This window comes from Vicugna pacos, chromosome 10, assembly GCF_048564905.1.
Source record: "Vicugna pacos chromosome 10, VicPac4, whole genome shotgun sequence".
Classification (NCBI taxonomy): domain Eukaryota; kingdom Metazoa; phylum Chordata; class Mammalia; order Artiodactyla; family Camelidae; genus Vicugna; species Vicugna pacos.
The window spans coordinates 5,211,828-5,234,554 of NC_132996.1; the positions used below are offsets into that span (position 1 = coordinate 5,211,828).

A 22,727-nucleotide genomic window follows, 5' to 3' on the forward strand; every position below is an offset into this window, starting at 1 on the left:
ATTTTTAATGCAAAAAAAAGTTAAGTATAACTCTTCAGTTTTAACTGCTGATACAGTGAATTAGAAATCTCATCAATTATGTATCATGACCCAATCTCCCAGACTTTACACCATTACTGTCTTTGTAAAAACGCTTCCACCAGCACATTACAAGTGGTTTGATTAAATTTAAAATATATAAAAATTCAGAATGTTTTAAAAACAAAGGACTAAAAACACAATTATTCATTCTTCAGCCTTTCCCCAACTCTTAAAACCTAATCTTTGTCCAAAGGACATTACAAACATGCACAGCAGAAAAGGTTATTTTGTCGACCAAGACTGACACGACAAGTTTTTCCTAATAAAAGCCACCCCCAAAGCGTAAGCTCTTAGGTGCCATTTCATTTCAAATCTGAATGTAAGAACAACTTCAAATAAATTACTTTAGTGGCAAAGACATCAGTGAAATTTAATATTTATAATCAAATAAAGATTTTCTGAAATGACTTATTCATGAAAATATTAAGTAGTCCATGTTAATGAAGACAGGGGTCTTTATTCTATGCTGTATCATCGAAGCACACAGAAAAATGCCTGACACGTAGCAAGTCTGCAATAAATATTAACTGAATGAATAATCATCTCTTTTCAGAAAGACATATTTAAGTAAGCCTATCTGGATATGAAATTTTGCTCCCTAATTTAAGAGAATAAATTATTCCCATCCAAAAAATAATTATAAAAAAATCTGTGTTAGTATTATACCAAACACAGAAACTATGAACAATTTGATGAATGTGGTTTCATAAAAATACTTTTGAAATAAATTAAAAGGCAGATAATAAACAAAGCATTTACAACATATGACAAAAGTTTAATGTCCTTAATATGTAAGAATCTCATAACTCTATTTTTAAAATACTAATACTACAGGATGTAAAGTAATAATAATTCACCAAAGAAAAAAACAAATAATCTTGTATTTTTCTTTCAAGTGATATTTATCTGACAATGACCAAAGACTTTCAAATAAATTGAAATATTTTTCAGTTCCTAACAGGACAATTATTAAAACATTTATAATACCCATTGTTGGTTCAGGTGAAGATGGAAAAAGGCCTCTCACTGCATCAGTTTAATACACCAAGAGCACATCTTTCCAAAGGATCATTAGACAGCATTTGTCTAAAGGCTTGCAAAGGGGTATTTTGCCCCAGCTAACCAAGTCGAGGAATTTAACTAAGAAAATAATTGGTGAAGGAAAACACTGGGGGAAAAGACCTACAGACGTCTGTCGCTGTTTTAAGCACGACCCCAAATTCTTTGACACTCTACCGTCAAGAGGTAAAGTCTTTCCTTTTCTTCTTGAATCCGGGTAGGCTTGTGACTGCTTCAGCCAGTAGGAAACAGCAGAACCAACCCAAGGCTGGGTTATAAAAGGCCATTCAGCCTCTGCCTTGTTCCCTGGAACAGACATGCTTGGTGTCCCAGGGTGCAATGTGAAAAATCCAACCAGTCTGCTGTGAGGAGGCCAAGCTTCGTGGAAAGGTGCCGAGTCAGCAGTCCTAGCCATCAAGCCCCGCCACCCCAAGCACCAGACGCTCAAGTGAAGCCTCCCCGAGCCCACTCCCACTCTCAAGTCCTCCCAACCAAGGCCCCAGGTATTGTGAATCAGAGGTATGCCCTCCATTCCTGCAGTGCCCTGACCAAATTCCCCACGGAATCCATGAGCACAAGAAAGAATCCAGGAGTATAAGAAAAACATTGCTTAAAAAAAAAAAAGAAAAGAAAAACATTCCTTTAATCTGCCAACTGTGGGGGTAATAGGATATTCAGCAGAGAAAACCAGAACACCCTACAGGAGGTAGTTAAATAAAGTAGGTTACAGCCTTATAAGTTCTCAAAAAATATTGTGCAGCTTTATATTCATTGACATGACAATTGTCTATATTTTTAAAACACAGTATGATACATTTTAGTTAAAACTATTTGTACCCTTGAACACATCATTCCCTCCATCAGAATATGAGCTTGATAAAGCAGTGCACAGTCCTGTGTCCCCATTTTCTAGAATACCTGGCACACAGTACAGCCTCCAACAACAAAGACAGACAATGAAACTTTCAATAATGCTTTCCCCCGGTAATGTGATTATATGCATAATTTCTTATCTTTATATCTTCCTGAATGATCTGGATTCTTTTTTTAATGATCATCTCAGAACACAATCATTTATTAGTTTACACTCAAAACATAAATCATTTCCACTAAGAAGGCTGTCACATTGGTACAGTTTGTTAAAAACATAAAATGCAGCTAAGGAGCTGGTTTATTTTAAATACAGTTTTATTAAAGTGTTATATGTGGTCCTTTGCAACATAATTCTAAGCACGGTTTCTCAGGAAATTATTATTAAATTAGCACCTAGTAAAGTGATCTGTCTTACTCCATCTCAGCAATGCGGTCACCAAGAGCATACCTGTTTGTTTTGCAGAGCTCGCTGGAAAAGTCGGAGAAATGCGGCCAAACTAAAACGGTACATGTTATTAATTTTGGACAAGTCAGAGATAATGAAGTACATCTTGCTGGCACTCTCAGCCAGAGGGAGATAGGCATCCCGCTCCTGTGGACCAATGGTTGAGGGGGAAACACCTTAGTACTGACGCGTTACTGCCACCTACAGACCACCATGCGCATAACTAGCCACAAATTCAAAATTTTTACATACACACAAGTGAAGATGAACCACAGAATTTGACAACCTAAAGAAACAGCATAATCTAGCATTTCTATTTTTATGTATTTCTATTTTTATTTTTATCTTAAGACATTACATTTTTATTTTGTATTTTTATGGAACAGAGCAATGTATTTAAAATATTTCTTTACCCCTCAGATTACAGGGCTAGGAGCAGTTCATGGGTTGGTATTTAATGAAGACCAAGGAAAAGAGGTCAGCACTTGTATTAGGGTTAAGATGAAATGGTAAATAATTGTGCTCAGAGAACCAATGATGCAATTTTACATTTCAGAACAGAGCCAGTTGAGGTCACGTAAGAAGGCTACCTCTGCAGTGGAGAAAAGTCAGAACCATGAATCTAGTGTGGGGGACTCGTGCCAGCAAGAAACACTGATGGAAGCAGAGGCAGGTGTCTGCTTTAAGATAATAAAGCACCTAGTATTGTTCAGCACAGAATGAGCCAGACACCACAGGGGCTTGCATTCTGACTGCAGGCAAAAGATGATCAAGATGAGAGGATTACAGGATGAAATGGCCTCAAGGCTCTGAATGGAACTCTAAGGTGCTCCGTGTCATCCTGATCAAAGCGCCAGGATTATAAACACGACACTAGTAAAGTTATGTGTGTGACTCTGCAACGCCTGCTCATAAAGAGAAGACACAGGGAGCTCAAAATCCTTTAGGTGTAGAATGACAGTCATGACACCTGCCAAGCTGAGCCCTGGGGGAGGATTAGGCTGCAAACAGGCTTAGAGTTTGCTCTTATTCTGCTTTCAACAGATCTCTCTCCCAAGTGAAGAAAGTAATGCCATGTAAGTGTCGAATCTGAGCAATGGCCAAAAAGCACTGAAAATAAAATCTGGAAAAGTCACTGAGGACAATGGGAAAGAATTAAAGGGCGTCAGCAAGGCCTCAGGGCAGGCTGGAGACTCGGACTTCAGAGTAACATCAATCTGCTTTATTGTTTGATTTTCTTCAGCAAACCTGTCACTGCATGTAAGAGAAAAATGATCTGTTGTACTGAGAGAGGGTTGAAATTTTGCTACAGGGACTATCAAAAGAATAAAGGAAGACGGATCTCAACCATTTGTAAGAAAAGAGTTCAGATAATTACACTCATGAGGTCCAGGAGGAGGAGGGAAGAAAAATGCTTTTGATGGAAAAACATAGCTTTAAACTCTTTTAATTGATATATGTAACTTGCTTAAACTTAAGAAAAGTTCCAGGAATGGCAAAGATGCTCTATAATAGTCATTTTCAATACATTCGTTTCCGATTTCAGTACCAATTTACAGCTCTAGAACTTTGGGTAACATGCCAGAAATCAGTCGTACTCAGCAGGGGACAATGAACAACAGTCCTTACCTTCGGTGTTCCCAACATCTTATGTCCCTCTCTGTAATAAGAATCGGACCCAAGACTCTGGTGCTTTTGAATAGCTTTCTTTTTTTCCAATCATCATTTCTATGCAGACCTGATACTATGTTTTTTCAATCATATTAACATGAAAGTTTAAGAAAATAATGTAAGATCACAAAGAAGAAAATATTTACTTGATCAAGAGAAACTTGTAGTTTGTAAGATTCTTTCAGTGACTCTTGAATAAGTGCACTGCTAGCTTTTGTCTGATTCAAAGATTCAATCAAATCCTTATTTTCCAGAATATTGCCTTGTGATGTGGCAAGTGTCTGTAGAAAAATTAACAAAATAATATGAATATTGCTATACATATTACAATAATCAATTAAAGGAAGCTCATATTAACTATCATTATTTTGATGATGTTTATGGGAACATACGTTCTTTTAAAAGAATTTTAATATCTTATAGCCTTCTTATATCACAAGATACATAAATCATATGACACCATATCAAAGCATTGTATATGTATTAATTTCATCAGTCTAATAAAAGTAAAAACTAGTTAAAGTTACAGATTAAATCATAATTTCATGCTACCTTCAAATGTGTTCTGAAATTCTGAGCATATAACAGAGAATTAAATATTAATGAAATAATATAGTATAAAGATAATTAGTTTAAAACTGCTTGTCTCAAGCATTACTCCTAAAGATCTTGTATTCCAAAATATCTACTTTTTCGTTAGAATTTTGACTTTAAGATAGATATGTAAATGCATATGACACAAGCAAAAACATGCTGAAGGCAGTATTTTTAAAAAATACTTAATTTTGTTTATTATAGAAAATAATGTACTAAGAAAAAGTATCCTGAGTAAGTAAATTTTACCTCTAAAAGAGATTCCTCAAGCTTGGCTAACTGTATTTTCTTATCTTCTTCCTGTTGTAATAGTTTTGTTTTCTGTTCCTCTAAATCAGGTTTCTCATGCTGAAGAGTTAAAGCCAAAAGCTTAAAAAAAAAAAAAAGCAAGGTTATTCTAACAATAAGGTTCAAACAAAACAAACCAGAACAAAAACTTCCCACAAATAGGCTTTGTATTTGACCAAATATGACAAGTATTATAATACTATGATGTACCTTATTTCATTCTTTCTAGTTAAACATACGAGACACCATCACAATTATTTTTGACAGAACAGGCAAAATGAATAGTTAAGTACTCACATAAGAAATAAAGAGACACTACAGAAAAGTAATGAACCGTTCTATTCATTTGTTTCAAAAATACATACAGTCCAATGAATGCTTTCAAGTAAATATCCACAGAGCTACTCCTTAAATCAAGAAATGGTACACTGCCAATCAGCACCTTCAATGTCTTTGTGTGGCCCTTCCTGTTCACACCCTAGAACAAACACTTTCTGGTTTTATTTTATACCTTTACTATCTCACAACACATTCCTAAGTGCAAGTTTTTAAAGTTTGTTTAAATAAAACAGTAATAAATATAAAAAAGAAACATATTTAACATGTCAAAATCACAATGAAATACCACTTCACACCACTAAGATGGCTACAGTTGAAATGACAAGTAATAATAACTGTCGCCAAGCAAGTGGAGAAAGCAGAACCCTTACACACCATTGGGGGCAAAGTGAAACTGTGCGGCCACTTCAGAGAAGCTTGCCTGTTCCTCAAAATGTTTAACAGAGTTGCCGTAAGACCCAGCAATTCCACTAAAAAAAACATTGACCTGTACACTTTTTTAAATGACTGAATTGTAGGATGCATGAGTTGAATCTTAATAAAGCTGTTGAAAAACGTTAGGTCAAATTCTTAAATTTGAAACTTTAAAACAGGGAATGAATGATATTTGCATGTTCAAGTATATTCATTTGAAATGTTTTGTGTAAGCATTTTCTCTTAGTTCTTGTTCAAGACCTAAATAGCCCCCTTCAGCAATTACTGTGGAAATCTTTCAGACAGAAGCAATTTTATCAAATCTGCCAAATTTTGAGTAATTTGTACATTGTTTTATTCATGAGCAGTATCATCAAGTCAATCAAAAGATATTCCTAAAAAATATGCAGTTAGTCATCTTGCATGGTAAGAAAAAATATTTTAAAAGTAGAGTTTTAAAAATTACAATAAAGTAAAATTATGGCAAGTATACACGCTAAATATATATATATGTAGGTCAAAAGAAGAAAACTACACTATCGTTATGTGAGAAAAACAGGATGATACTCAAAAAGTCAACAGGCATCATACCTTTAAAGAGAAAAAAAATGAGTAAGGTAAAAATCTATGTATGAAAAATCATTTTTTAATTCATGCAAGAGTTCTAAGCTGTAATAAGCCATACAGTGATAAAGTAAATTCAAAGATGTGAATGTTCTAGTCAAAAAAAAAAAAAAGTTGTATTTGGAATCAAAGACCTTCCATTAGCTGAATAAGTCAATTAACTACAATTTTAACATTTAAACTTCAGTTTTCACAATTAAAAAATTAAATAAAGTTGCTAATGTTAATCTGTAGGATCCTTCCATACCTCAAATTCTATCACATTAGACAGAAAGAGACTAAAATCACAGTTATACCAGAAGAAATAGCAATTTCACATAAACAACAAATGCACAACTCTAACACTAATGGAAAATGAAATAAATCCACATGTGTTACTCTAACTTGCAAGTGTATTTTCAAAATCAGGAGTGTAAATGCTAGTCAGCTGAACAAGCTTCCCACTCAAAACACCCCGTGAGTACACAAAGCTACTACAGATTTCTAAGGTCAATTATGATCGTCAGTGTATACCTGTCCTCGTAATCCACTTCTCGTTGTAGTGAAGTTGACCTCAGTAACAATGGAAGCTGCATCCGGCGGGATAAAGGGATTTGGGTTTCTTGTCGACAGAAAAAGGCGAAATTCTTCATTGTAGTCGATAATTTTGTCACCTATTTGCACCACATAACGTGGTCCTATTGTTTTTAAAATGACACAATTAGTTGGCCTGAATATCCTATATTTTGCTACATGACATTAAAAATTTTAATTTTATGGTACTTCTAAATACTTTTTATTGTAGCCTTTTCAATAGTGTCCAAAAGACAGCAACAGTGAGGCTACTCTAAATACTATCAACTAGAATGCACTTATGCAAGTAAGGATAAATAATACTCATTATGATGATCCTAGAATATTGAAGCATCAACGGAATATCAACTTATATTCAGTGTAGTTTTAGAGTTAATGTTTCATTCTACACATTTTTCTGGAATGTTTATAGATGACAAAAATGGAAACTCAATTACATGTTATTCTCTATTTCAAAATTCATCAGTTTCAAAGTGTTTATTGCACTAGTATTTAAGATGTAATACTTGAAGAAAGATGAACTGTTGAATTATCAACATATGAGTAATTGCAAAGAATCCATTTTTAACATTGAAAAGGATTTATTCAGACTGCCATACACAGTTGATTTGCAACAAGATGGTAAACTGAGAAAAAATAAAGTACTGCCTCATAAAGCAGTACATTCTAATATAAAAAGTGATACTAATCACACAACATATATAGAGAAATCAACAAATTACGTTCATTGCTTATTATTTTAACTGATAAAATAATTTTTAGGTAAAAATACACATTAAACAAAGATTACTTTCAAAGGTAACAAAAACACTAAGAAATTTTTTAGAACCCTAGAGTAAATTTTTAAATTTTACTTAGCTTTTTAAAGTTAACAAGAAAATAATTTGATACATACTTCATGAAAGAGGATATACAAAGAGTCAAAGACAATATCAAAATTATGTTGCACTTTAATCATTATTAGAGAAATAAAAATTTGAAGGCTCAATGTCATACTTATGTACCAACTGAAATGATTCAAGAAAATACAAGCAGGATAAATGTAAGGAAAATTAATTCTAAGGACATCATGGTCAAAGCACTGAAAACCAATGACAAAGAAAAATTTTAAGGAATCCAGAGAAAAATGATACATCAATTACAAAAAAAAAAAAGCAATAATAAAACCAGCAGGTGATTGCTCAACAGGAATGACATAAGCTGGAATAGGACAGAGAAAAACTTAGGGCTAGAGAAAATAACTGTCAACCTAGAATTTTATGACGGCAGAGAAAAAAAATCCTTCAAAAATGAAAGAAAAAAAAAGTTTGTTCCCAGTACATCTTCACTAAATGAAATGCTAAAGGAAATTCTGCAGACAGGAAAAAAAATCATCCAGATAGAAATGGGATAATAAAAATGCTAGCAGAACACCAGAAAGAGTAAATATCCTTGCCTTTGACCCCTATATCCTTCAGATGCACAGAATTACAGATGCCTACAATCTCACAGATAAGTAAATCCAATGGAATGCTACAGCCATCACTATGCATAGGTAAAATTTTTGTCAGCCTATAGCGCTGAATAATCTGTACAACGAACTGGCTTCAAGCAGTGCTCTTGGCTTAACAGCAGGACACTCTGAGAAGAACTGCAGTGTATCAGCACAGAGACCCTTGGGTCAGAACTGGTGAGCTAGCTCAGGGTTTCCCCATCACAGCGCTATCAACAGTTTGTACCAGAAAATTATTTGTTACGAGGCGAAGCCTTGTGCATTTTAAAGATATCCTTGGCATAGATACACTGAGTTGTTACAACCAAAAATGTTTCCAGACATAGCTAAATGTGCCCTGGGAGATGCAATCACTCCCCTTAGAGAACCACTGGTCCAGCTGTGTTCAGGCCATTGGGCTATCCAGACCCAACGAGGCTACCAAAGACATAGCCATACAGAGAACCACCCTCTGGAAACAGATACAACAATTAATCACAGTTAATTTTTATGTTGCACATACATATGCTTGTATGAAGCAATCATGCCTGAGTGAAGCATCTGGGCTAAAGAGCCAACCACGAATGTTGAGCTATCATCTCTACTGTAATTCCTGGATCCGTACACAAACCCAACATGGAAGGGAAGCAGCTGTAAAGGATTGGGATGACTGATGAAAAATACTCTTGACACCTATTGCTAGTAAACTTGAACTATTTACCAACTACACCAGCCTCTCCGTCAACAAGCTCTACAAAGCTAGCTGATCCAGCTGTCCTCAAGGACTTAGCGTTTGGAAAATGCCACATCTGCCTTCTGCCTTGGCCGAGCAACTAGGCACATGGGAAACAGGATGAAAAAAGAAAAAAAAAAAACAATGAGACTTTGCAGAGGAATTGTACCTTGTTCTTTTTTGATTGGTACACATTTGGGGGATTTTTGAACAGCATAAATCTGAGGAGGAGAAGTACATTCTATTTCTATTATTTGTGCCTGCTTTGAAATCACTATGTTGAAAGGCAGTTTATATTGCTTAGATTAAGAACATTGGGACAAAGATGAATTTGGACACAGACATTGCTTTTATATGGCTCTAGGACAACCATCCTCTGTCCCAGAGGAAACGTGCGATGACAAATCGATATTTACGAGGAACTCAAAACTGGAAAAGGACAACCTGAAGTATACTCAAAGGGGATAACAGACTCAACTGAAGTGACATGAATACATCCAATCTGGGTTGAAGATGGAAAATGTAAGGTAGAGGCAGATTTAACTCTATTTTCCTAAGTGAAATGAATAGAAATAAACAAATTGACCCAAACAGCCCTGAACAACTATCTGGAATAGTGGTTCATAACATGAACCAACTATGACATAGAATATTATCATATTTTCCCGATCTGACTTTAGGGGATCTTGTCAAACTCCATTCTCAGACAATGCCACAGACATTGCTAAAACCTAACACCAATCAGAGCTCGTGGGGATTTATACAATGAGCCCCCAGGGGCCAGAAGACAGACCAAAGAGAGTCAAATCCAGAAAACCCTAAACGTTCACTCCCACTCCCTTCAAGACAGCATCACAGAGCACCTGAGCAGATCTGAGTTAGCTCCAATGCAGAACAGAATGAGAACAGACAACTCTGGGAGGGGACTCGAGGCTCCAAGGGCAACGTCCCACTACTAGAGTTCTTTTCGTAACGTACCAACCACTGCTAGGCCACGCACACCTATCTGCGGGATAATAAATGATCAGTAAGCAGTGCACGCTTTGTTACATGTCTGCTTTGTCCTAATAACTCCAATTTTCAAAACTATGTAGTGTAGCAATGCGTCTGGTGTAAGTACATGTATGTATTTTTATATAAGTACGTGCCCCTGTGTGTACACGTATACAAGTTGCATGACATACTCTTTAATCTCTAAGTTTAAGAGTATCATTTTCTAATTATTAAAGTCTGGGTAAGGTGCATGTGCAGAAAAGAGCTAACAGCAGCCCTAAGACTGGTACCCTGAGAGAGGCCTGCTCACGAGGCTGGCCCATGACCATCGTCTGGGAATCCGGGTTCTGTGCAGGTCCTCACCATTCCCAGAATAGCTAAGAGCAGCTCATTGTGCTCCAGCTATTTGCACAAACACTATGCTGCATGCTGAGCGCCTGCTTTCCCTTGGGGAGCCTGGAGTTTTGCCACCTGCTAGCTAGGCTGAGTGTGCTTACACAGTCACCTCCAGTAAAAACTGCGGGCACTGAGTCTCCATTAAGCCTCACTGATAGCCCACATTTCACAGGTCTTGTCACAACTCAGTCCTGGGGGAATGAAGCACATCCTGTGTGACTCCAACGAAAGAAACTTCTTAGCAGCCTTTTCTCCCTGCCGACTTTGCTTTGCATCCTTTCCCTGCGATAGACTGAAGCCCTGAGTGCAACCACATGCTGAGTCTTCCTAGTTCAACACTGTGCCTGGGAGTGGGGCTGGAGACCCTAACATGGTGCCTCTTCTACAAAGGCACTTTAAACATTTTTTTTTTTACTCGCTGTACTATTAGATTCTGACATTACCATCGTCCACCCCGCAAAAGTTTCCATTTCCTTAGATTCAGAGGCAAGACAAAAAAAGTCAAAGTTACAAAGTTAAATATTTTGGAAACTTTGGAAAAAGTTACTCTCAGGAAACTCAAATATTTACCTTGAGCAACCAGATCTCGTCTCAATAATGGATAAAGAACAGGTTCTACACCATCCATTTCTTGTATAATAAGGGTTTTCCCAAAACGTACTGCCAACTCAAGAGCTGTGATAAAGTTATTGTCCTAAGAGAATAAATTTACATATTAATTTCTTTATTAACTTAGATTTACAAAGGTCCTTATGGATAATGAACAAAGATATTAACAGGAATAACATAAATATTTTAAAATGTAGTATGTATGTTAATAATTCAAACTATTCATGATTGCTTCTCCAGTTGTAAGTACCTGGTGATGAATCAATTTAGTTGAATAAATTATTAAACAAATTCATAAATAATTTAAATAGACACAATAGAAAAATAAGAATTTTTATATTAACAATAAAAAACCTTTTTCTAGTTTTCTACTATGGTTTAGAATTGATGCAGGAGGAAATTTTCAAACTCTATATGCAATAAGTTACTCAAGTATTAATAAAAAGCTCGTTGGTTATATTCAATATAAAACATTAAATGAAAGAAGACTACAAGATGATGAATTCTAGTGAACTTTTCTTGGTGTGAGAATGCTAATCACTATGAACACAACCGTTAGAAAAAAGTCTATAAACATGCAAGAATTTTGAGGCTTTCTGGCCTAGAAAAAGAATACCACTCCAGGCTTTCAACTACGGGAAAAAAAAATATGTATATATATATGTATTTTTATAATTAATATATATATATATATTTGGAGTAATGACTATAAATATCTCCTGCTACAAGCCATCAGTGACATTAACATTTTATATGCTAAATAATTTATAATTATTCTTTAACAAAAATGAGTTAGATATCCCCATTTTATAAATGAAAAACATTTTACAGAGGTAATTTTTCAAGCACGTAAAGAATATCTATGAAAATTAATCACACAGTAGGCCTTCCTTAAAAAATCTGTCCAAAAATAATTTTTTGGCAAGATAAATACAACAATGAGCAGTCACTACCCAAAAGACTATGATTACATTTTACTGATCAAATGCCAAATCTTGGGACACAACAAGGATGCCTGTTGGTGAGTTACAGGAATAGGAAATTCAAAAGTCCAGGAAGTTTTCCTAATTCTTCAAACTAACTTACTTCTATAGCATCTTATACTTGTATCTTTAATCACAATTAAGTGTAAATGCTCATTTAATTGTTCAGTGTTAATAATTATTTAACTGTCATCTCCATGAGGGCAGGAACTGTTAGTACTCATTTATAAATTCTTAGAGCTGAGATCAAAAGGAATCAAATAAATATTCTTATTCCTTTCTTACAAATTAGAAAACCGAAGCTAAGAAAGTTACATCTCTTCCCCCAAGACCCACACCAGGCACATTACAGGACTCAGTTCTGAATCTGTGTTTCCTAACTATAGACCCAGAGTCTCTTCACATAAGGGGCCATTTCTAGTTGGTATCTAAATTACAATACATACATACCTGCTGGTTAATAACTTCCAAACGCGAGTCTTTCAAATGTGTCTTTAACCACTCGGTAGCCTGGGAGGAAGGGTCTATAAGGAATGGGCATACTCGACTCTAATTAGAAAAACAAGAGTACAAGCGTTCATTAAATGAAAATAACTTCCCAGAAGTTATTAACAAATTACTAAGTGAGGTTTTCTCTCAGGTTTTGGAGAACAAAGATATACAACCATAACGAGGAAATAAAGGTACAGTTTTTAGCTGCACCAGAGGCCAACTTAATAAATTTTACAATGACCAGGAATTGGTATTAGGTAATGAAATTTAACCACAATAAAGTGAATACAGTCTTATTTACTACACAGAAACACAAAACTGTGTATTAACAATATAGCAAGCAAGAGTTCTAGTCATAAGTTGATGCCATTTTCACCTCTCTTTTAGGTTTTTAAAATACATAATCAGGTTATCCCTAACTTTAGATATTCTTTGGTTGAATAAACCATAGAGGCCTTACAAGAGAAATACGAGCTAATCACAGAAGCATTGCTGAAGTAATTATCAATGTAATTGTTTATATCTTAACACGAATTTTTCTAAAGTAGTACACAGTTAACATTACAAAAGGAATATCCTAGAAGAGAAAATTATATAAATTAAGATCTAATGAACTAGGAACTAAATTCATTAAAGGGTGCCCTAATTAAACTCTGAAACAAATAGAAAGTTAGAAACCTGTGAAAATGCCCTGCACACAATGCCATTTAGCAAATGAAAGGGAGCCAATTATATATCTAGACATGATAAATCTAAACAGATGTAAATATAAGTAAATACCTATGACAAATTTTAAAGCATCTAATAATCATTGTTACTTAGATTTAAATAACAATGACTGACCTAATTTTTTTTTTATTTTTCACACTTATTTGAAAAAATGTAACGAAGTTGTGTGTTACAAGGATATGGTAAAACGTGAAAGTCAAAGTGAAGTGAAGACTCAGACTGGGGTGGCTCTAACAAGAACATGGATGTTGTCTTAGTGACATACCAAGAGGGAGGGGCATGGTGGGGACCATGTGTCCTGAGGATTAACAGCATTTTATCAGCAATGCTTTTTAAAACTGCCAGCACATGCTGATAATAAAGAGCTTCATTATTGTTTTAAAATTCTAAACAACGCAGCCCCTTTTTATCTGCACCCAGAGTGGACAACTCCCACCACAGCCCCCCAGTTTTAAACTACTGTACGGTCTTCACCCCGCATCTATTTCGGGAGGCTTCACTCACTGCTCCATCATGTAAACGAGCCATTTCTAGCAAAATACTATGGTTGGTAAATAGCCTCTTAAGTACTACCAAGGTATTACATCTAGGTTTTAGATCTAATTTTATGCTAGCATTCAATGGCAAACTATTCCACGTATACTATATTTAGCCTAATGACAAAAATAATTATTTTAAATTAAAAAAAAATTCTTACCCATGATTTCAAATCAATGATCTGATGCAGGTAAAGAAAAAATTAGATGTTTGAAAAAATCATGTTTTTAGCAGAGAAAATACGCTTAAGAATTTCAAAGAGTATTTACAAGTTTGTGTTTATCTTATTTCTACTTCTCCCGAGATTTACACAAGACCTCTAAAGTATATTTTAAGTTTGTGTGCCATGATTAAATGTGGTTAAATTCTACAATTAACAAATCACAGTAGAGTCAAAACTGCTGAACATTCATTCATTTGTGCTATTCATTCACTCTCCATATGCTGAATAACTATTACAGTAAGAAAATGCGAGAGATACAGAAACTAATAAGATACATTCCCTTACTCTCAGTGACCGCACACCCAATAAAGAAGCAAAAAATGAAAATTCTGTAATCAAAGACTACACAAAATTCTCCAGGTGGATCACAGGTGGAGGTAGGGGAGACTGCTGGGAAGAAATTCAAGTCAAACAGATCAAGAAAGGTAAGTTGGACAGAGCCAGGCAAAGAAGTGATAAAAACATTTTAGGCCAAGACAATAGCATAATTGAGAGAAGAATAAGAAGCTTGGTAGTATTTAGAAAACTACCAGTAGTTTGGTATAAAAAGTACAGGCAGATGATGCATATAAAACAGCAAGAGTATTCAGAGGTGTTTCTGATCATGAAGGGATTTTTATGCCATGTTTAAGGATAATAAAATTTTTATACTTCAGGCAATGAGAATCACTGAAATACATTAATCAAGAGATTGTCATGATCAGGCTAACATTTTAGAAAGATCACTTCCAACAGCAATAAAGGGACCGATACTGGGGGCAAGGGATCAACTGGAAAAATAATGTGTTTACCCAGCTACAAAAGGATGCCTGAGTGAAGCCACTGGTGTTGGAAATAGAATAGAATGAAGTCATGACACACTTGAGAAACAGGTTTGACAAGAATAATTAACTGAATGTAAAATTCTTGACTTAAAAACAAACGAACAAATAAACAATGATTAAAGACAGAGCTTGAGCTACCTTCACACTCCAGATAATAGCTAACAGGAAGTTAGAACAAGAATAATTAATTGAATGTAACATTAGGAACTCTAAACAGAGGTCAATTCTTCTATCCTTGAAGCGGGGGAGATTGGGCAGGGGATATTTTTAAGAGACTGTTTTTCCTTCCAGTTCTATTGAGATCTAATCAGCATAGAGCACTGTGTAAGTTAAGGTGCACAGCACAATGATTTGACTCACATGCATCACAAGATGATTATGACAGTAAGTTTAGTGAACACCCATCACCTCATATAGGTAAGAAATTAAAGACTAGAAAAAAATTTTTCCCTGTGATGAAAACTCTTTGGATTTGCTCTCTTAACAACTTTCACATACAGCAGTGTTGATTATCTTTATCATGTTGTTTGTTACATTCCCAGTACTCAATCTTATAACTAAAAGTTTGTACTTTTTGACTGACTTCATCCAATTAGAGAGATTATTTAAGACATCTATACAACTCTTTATTTTTATTTTGAACAACTGTTAAGTAGGATAAGAGTAAAAACATTTTGTGAATAAAACTGAAGCTCATCTTTTGATAAGCTAAGGAGAATTACATTAACAAGAACAGCACAAAATACGTAAGTTAAAACACACGCATAAACACACACACATCTGTGAGAGACAGTTTTACAGTGCAGACTGGCTAGATAACAAGTTTGAATCTTGGCTCTACGACCTGACAGCTCTGTGACCTTGAACAAGAAACTGTTAAACCTTCTGTGCCGCAACTTCCTTATCCATAGAAGAGATAATACATGTACCTACTAAACAGGGTTAATTTGAAAATTAAGTGTATTTAAATGCTTTACTTGTATTAATTCTTAAATAGTAATACATGCAATACACAGTGTTTATTATTATTATTATTTGGGATTAACTGAAAAAATGTTCATGTAAAAAAGTTTGATGTAAATTACGTAATTTACCTTAACAATGTTCTTTAAACTATTATCAAATTAGTTTGCATTTCCTCAGCACACATGAAACGGCAGGAAAGGGAAAAGATTTTCAGAAATTCTGAGTGGTTTAAAGAAACTAATTTGACACTGAACTGTCCATGAACAATAAAAAACAAATATCTAGTACTTGTCTTCACAAAAAAAATTTACAATGCAGTGAAATTTAAAGCAAGAACAATTTATATTACTGTGAAGTTTAAATTAATCACATTTTCCATCTTCTTTCTGGATGCTTTTTACTCGCACCTTCTCCATAGTTTCTAATTGACTCATCCTCTCCACTATCCACTGAGTTCCACAGTATTACAAAGATCATACAATCTATCATACAAATCCAGGACACTTCTGAGAGTAAAAGAAAAACTTAGTGAATTACATCAGGATAACAGGTGTAAATCACAGCCCAAGCAATCCAGGACACCTGGTCACCGTGGCCACGTTTTCCCCTGCCCCTCAAGGACTTAGGTCATATGAGTCTTTTGCTACTGTAATAAAGCTAATTTTTGTTATAAGGCCAGTGGTAGATAATTATTTGGCTGTTTCCTGACTCAGATAACACACATACTTACATTGGTAGTTTAACCTAAATATGAGAATTTCAAGCATCTTTGTAAGACAAAGCAGTAATTTTGGACAAAAAGGTTTGTTGTTGTTTGTTGTTCTTGTTCTTGTTTTTAGGACCAAGAAGTGACTCAGTGACTACAGGCCTTGAATGTGGGAAAGCTCACGCTGAAAGGGAGAATTTAGAAAAGCTTTATTGTAAGTTAATAAGGAGACATGCTGTATCTCTGAATCAAAAATACCTTTTATTCATCGTGCCTAGTTATTTATTCTCAGGGAAAACTTCCAGAAACCCAACTTGTATATATCTAGAGATCTAATTTCACATCACGTGATAATGTTCTATCCAACCACACCCTGAACTGCAACAGTTCTTCTAAATCTAGTCCACCTATGAATTCAGATTCAGACAGAGTGTTGACCACAATGGCAAATTCATTTCAACCAGAGGACTAATTAACAAAGTTTTCCACATGCTTCTGTTCTGTCATATAAATGCATTTAAGCATCTATAAAAAAAACTTGGCAATATTAAACACGAAGCATACTAAGCTTACTATTAAAATTAATTTCAAAGACAACATCTCCCATATTCATCATGAAAGACAATTTAACTCAGAATACAAAAGTAAGTATTTTTAGTAACTACCATCGGTAAAAAATCAAAATTATCATGACTTTTTCCTAAAGGCCTCTGATTTCTTATGCAATGAAAAAGAAAAACTCTTAAACTTGTATTTTTTTTTAAATCTTCAAACAATTGCTTTCTTGGAGTACTAAAAAAAGGAAGGGGGGCAACTATGAACCTTGGGGAAGGAAAACAAATATTATAAAAAGTACATAGGTTGCTATAAAGTAATGAATTTAGAGTTCCAGATTTGTAATTCTAGCGTGAAAAATAATGACAACAATGTTCTAAAAAATAAATTCAAGTTTATGCCAAATCAAATTAAAAGAGGGTAATATTATTTAGTCTTCGTTCAGTGGCTTCTATACTGGGAAGACACCAACGTAACGAGCCGAAGTATAGTGAGCTGACTAATAGGTCTAATCAAACAGAATAAGCTGCCCAGGAATGAAAAGAGCCCACAGTATGCATATTATGATAATATGTCTTATGCTAGCTAAAGAGAAGCATTTAATGTCCATGTTCTCTTTGGGACTATGGAGCTATGGAATAAATAAATTGTGTGTAAGGGAGAGAGAAGAGTTGTAGAAAGAAAAGAAATCACTAGCATTATGGAGTATAAACTGTTGAAACAGAAAGAGGAGGGGAAAAAAAAAAACACTTTCAAGGGGGAAAAACTATCTTCCAAATTCCATACCAGAAAGGTAAACTAACTTAACGGTAAAAATCAAACTTCATACAAAGAAATAATTTGCTCATACGCATGATTTTGATTTTGGGTTTCACATTCACCGCAAATTGAGTTTATAATAATTTCAACTTCAAACAGTGACTTTTGGAAAACATGTACTTACGTGAAAGAACAATTTTTCCATAATATGCAGATGGTTATCTCTAACTTATAACCCAAAACTTACCCATCTTCACTTGGTATAACTTTGTTTGTAAAACACAATGAAATTAAAGCATAAAGTTTTTATTTTAAAAATATACTCCATTTGAAAGGACTATACAACCAAATGAACCTAAAATATTTGTCATTAGAAAGTTCAATTTAGAACGTTTTAGCATCAAAGTAATACCATTTTAGTTTATACTTTTATATTAAGGTAAAAAATAAATACACCAAAAATTATAGAGTTGTTAACTGAATTACAAATGGAGTTTTATTAGCAGAATATTTTTATTTTTCGGTAACTAAGAAAAGGATAATTGTGAAAGCTTAAGAAGCTGAAGAAGGTACTTCGTGGAGTTAGCTTCAAAAGAAGCATTTCTAGTGAGAAAATTAAAGTAGATTAATTACCTGTAGGATAACAAGGGCATTTTCTATGGAAAGGTCATCTGATGGCAGGCCTTCACTTTTCCAAATTAACTGTTCACTTTCAGTACAAAGAAATCTCCTCAGATTAAATTCTGAAAAATTAAAAAAGCTATCAGCGTAATACTTCACTACAACAGTCTTATGCTTGATGAAGGGAAGAGAATAAAACTAAAATGTGTTCAAATAGAAGTCCCATGATCATCCTTAATATGCAACCTGTTCTTCTACATTTAACACCAGAAGCTAAGGAGAAAAATAGTTTAAAATAAAGTGTAACTCAATTAAATTATATTTCTTTAAATAAATGTTCCACAATTATAAAAAAAACTTGCAAAAACCACAAAATTCACAAGAAATTTGGGAATTCCTACGTCTCAACTTACCATATGAAATTAGTCTAAAAGTTAATAAAATGTGTATCTGCATCCATGTAATATCAAAATAATTCAGTGGTCTCAGTTTATAAACTGATTTGAGGGACAGAAGAATCATTAAAACAAATCAATTCTCAACACATTTGTGGAATTCAGCACATCAAAAGTAGCCACGGTGTCCTTTCACTTACAGAAAAATTTTCTCATTTAAAAAAAGTAAAATGACAAAAATGAACAGATGCGCTTTTATTATATTGAAACTTCAAATTCATGAATAACCAAACACAAACCTGCAAGGCCAGCTGACTTGGTCCACTCTTCCAAGCAGGTTTTTCTCAGATCCTCAGGAGCAGCGGAAAGATATGTAATAAATGCAGCAGCAAGCTGAGCTCTCTTAGGAAGAGTAGCTAATTCCTCTGTTATCTCTGCAACCTGAAAAAAAGAGTGACGTGTGGCTCTGTTCTAAGATGAAAAAAATAGCTTCATAAATTAAATTTTGACTACAGAAGGAAACCATTTATTGATTTAAAGTAATAACCTATCCTGAATACAACTGTCAAAATGTAAGAATATCAAGACTGCAGTAAAACAATGTATGAAATCCCAACATATTCGCAAAAATGAATGTAATTCATCACTGAAATTTCCTAATGATTCTACTAAACACTGAGAATTAGGATCATATTGTAAAATATGATTAAAATTCGTGGTTAAAATAGAATGAGCAAAGGCACAAAAGAAAGATAAAGCATGGAGACTCTTTAAAGCATAATGTGGCTAAAGCGTAAATTTGAGCAGAAATCCTACCAACACAGGAATAATGAAAAGAGAAACAGAGCTGACTGGAGGGAGGAAGCCTGTGAAAGTCTGCCCGTGCCAGGCAAAGGGGCTTTGCTTTTAACCTGTGGTGGTAATTAGCCGCTGAAAGTGTTTAAACAGAGCAGTGAGAGATGTCATGAGACTGGGTTTTAGAAAGATAATTCAGCCAACAAGCGAAGAATGGACCAAGTAATGGGTCAGATAGGAGGGACACAAGTTAGCAGAATTCAGGTGAAAAAAGAAAAAAGAAGGGCACTAAGGACGGAAGGCAAATATGAGGGGTATTTGCAAAGGGACACAAGTTAAGAAAAACAATCATGTATTTTTAGTTTTGATGTCCAGAAGATGCCTTATGAGACATAGGAAATAAAAGATTTGACATGAGAAAAAGACAAGTTATTTTAGACATGTTATATCTGAGCTCCCAAGACAGTGAAATGCACTCATCTAAAGCATAGTTAGAAATATGAATTTAAAAGTCAGAGGCCTAAAAATACAGCTCTGGTCAGCATCATAATATGGGTGATATTGTTGAAACTGGCTGAGAAGACCCCAGAACAGCTGTAGAGAAAGACGCAGAGGAAGAGGACCCTGAGGGGGCATCACCATTATTGGAAGAGCAGATAAGGGAGACCCAGTGAGGGAAGGAATCTCACTGGGTAAAGAAAACTCAAAAACAAAACCATAACAAACAAATAAAAACAAGAGACAACACTTTATCAAAGTTGAAATACAAGTTTTCAAAAAGAAATAAATGGCCAACAGTGTCAAATCTGAAGAGGACTGTCCTGGTAAAGCGAAATCCGAAAAAGTCACTACAGAGCACTAGATTCTCCTCCACTAACTCATTTTCAGCCCTGCTTTTCCCCTCAATAACACAGATAACTAAAACGAAGAGGCTGCCTTGTCAAAAATCCATTCACATGAAGATATTTTGAAGATTAATTCACACAGTGGCCATGAACATCTAATCATTCATCCTAGGCCAGCTGAAAATCAATGGGTATTTTTCTCCTTTTCATTTTTTTGAACGAACACATGACATTACAGATCTCCCATGTCATAAACGACGCCGCTGTACGACCACTCTCTTGCAAACAAACCTGTGCATTCCATCTCTTATGCTCTCTATCAAGCTGGTTAATTAAGACTTCTGCAGCTTTAATGGTTTCCTGGGCTTTGCTCACTTCAGCTTCAAGTTTGGCAGCTTCTGAAGTCCTGCTCTGAAATCTATGAAAATATTAACATTCAATTAAAGACAAAGGGATTTAAGGGAATTTTAATTAAATTATCGTAAGGCAGGTAAGCTTTTATACAAGAATTTAATTAATTAATGATAATACTTGATATTTGCATACAAAGTATCATTAACGTAACAGACATGATACCGAGGCACATTCAAAGGGGAGCATTCTCACAGGGCCCTGATGCCCTACCGTTACATTACGTATAAACTTCTCAGTATGACAAAGGCCCTGTCACAGATAGATTGGATCAATCTTGTTAGTTTTTTTTTTTTCATTCTATTCAGGCCAGCAAAACTACATGTCAACATCTAAAGAAGTTTGTATTCTCCAAAAATGCCCCACCCATTATCTGCTGTGCCTTCATCAGGATGTTCCATTTGCCCAGAGTACCTTCCAGCTCCCTCCCGACCCCTACCTCACTCTTCTAGCTCCCTAAAACATACACTTATCAAAAATATAAATAAAATCTTCAAATTCATCTCAAATATCAAGCCCATTATATATATTCTCTCCTTATGTATGTCTGTCAAAGCTTATAACATTAAATTATTTTCCTTAAAAAATATTTGTACAAATTTATTATTCTATTAAATATAATAGTAATATTCATGTGATTACTTACATATTTGTTGAAATTCCAAGTGCCTTTAAAAGGACCAGGATTGTGTTCATTCTTGGAACAACAGCTCAAAATAAGTATTCTAATTCTTATTTTATAAGTATGGAAACTTAGTTCAAAACAGATTATTGCACAGGTCTCGCTAGTAATAAGTAGGGGACCTAAAATTCATATGTGGCTATGTCTGTTACTAAGTTGCATGCACTTTACAGTACTTTTTTAGCCTACGTACCCTATTCCTCCCCTCCCTAGGCATAAAACTCTAGGATTGAGTTGTCCAGTATGGTAGCTACTAGCCGCATGTGGCTATGTAATTTAAATTAATGAAAGTTAAATAAAATTAAAAATTCAGTTCCTCAATCATATTATCCACAAGGTCCTCAGTCACAGATAGGTTTTCGCAATATTTCCAAAATATTAGTAGGATGGTGTAGTAACTAAAAACAGGAGCTTTATGGAGTCAGACAAATCCAGGATCTAATGCTTGCTTAGTCATTTAGTACTTGCTCAATTTAGGCAAATAAACCTTCCTTATATTTAGCTTCCTGACCTGTAAAATGGAAGAATATCTACCTCTCAGTATTGTGTCAAACACTAAAAACGTTAAATATGTAAAGTGCCTAGGACAACACTTAACATGTGCAGATGACTAACAAATGGAGTCAAGGCATTGCTACCATATGCTAACTACTAAATTAGCCAAGTGTTAAGTACTGATTCAGATCATGTAACACTGATTATACCCGAAAGATAATTACTGATTTCTTTCCCATATGTCTAACAAAAAATAGTTAGGAATATTGAAAACACTGGATTTATGGGTTTGAAGTTTTCTTATTTTTTTCTCTATAAGTAAATATATATAAATGTAAACAGAGATAACTGATCCCTAACTAAAGAGAAAAATTTAGTTTTTAGTCTAAGTTTCTTTCTTGGTACAATAATTTGTAGTTCTTCTATAAGGAAAAAGGAAACGTAACACACCACTTAAAGACAAAATGTGTTTATAGAGAAGTTTAGTCTCATAAAACTGACAGCACTGCAAGTGATAACATATACCATATTTGATGGCACAGTCTC

The 22,727-nt window shown here is 34.6% G+C and overlaps 1 protein-coding gene across 4 annotated transcripts in view; it reads right to left on the reverse strand.

Annotated features, from left to right (window-relative positions):
* Window positions 1-22,727, reverse strand: part of DYNC2H1 (dynein cytoplasmic 2 heavy chain 1) — a 265,953-nt gene that overhangs the window by 133,548 nt on the left and 109,678 nt on the right. For all 4 annotated transcript variants that reach the window (XM_072968893.1, XM_072968892.1, XM_072968891.1 and 1 more), the window contains exons 61-69: window positions 20,885-21,011; window positions 19,253-19,394; window positions 18,571-18,680; window positions 12,597-12,695; window positions 11,125-11,248; window positions 6,902-7,065; window positions 4,973-5,092; window positions 4,276-4,410; window positions 2,462-2,605 (exon numbers count right to left, since the gene is read on the reverse strand). In XM_072968893.1, the coding sequence (XP_072824994.1) occupies window positions 2,462-2,605; window positions 4,276-4,410; window positions 4,973-5,092; window positions 6,902-7,065; window positions 11,125-11,248; window positions 12,597-12,695; window positions 18,571-18,680; window positions 19,253-19,394; window positions 20,885-21,011 (1,165 nt within the window). The remainder of the gene's footprint in view (window positions 1-2,461; window positions 2,606-4,275; window positions 4,411-4,972; window positions 5,093-6,901; window positions 7,066-11,124; window positions 11,249-12,596; window positions 12,696-18,570; window positions 18,681-19,252; window positions 19,395-20,884; window positions 21,012-22,727) is intronic.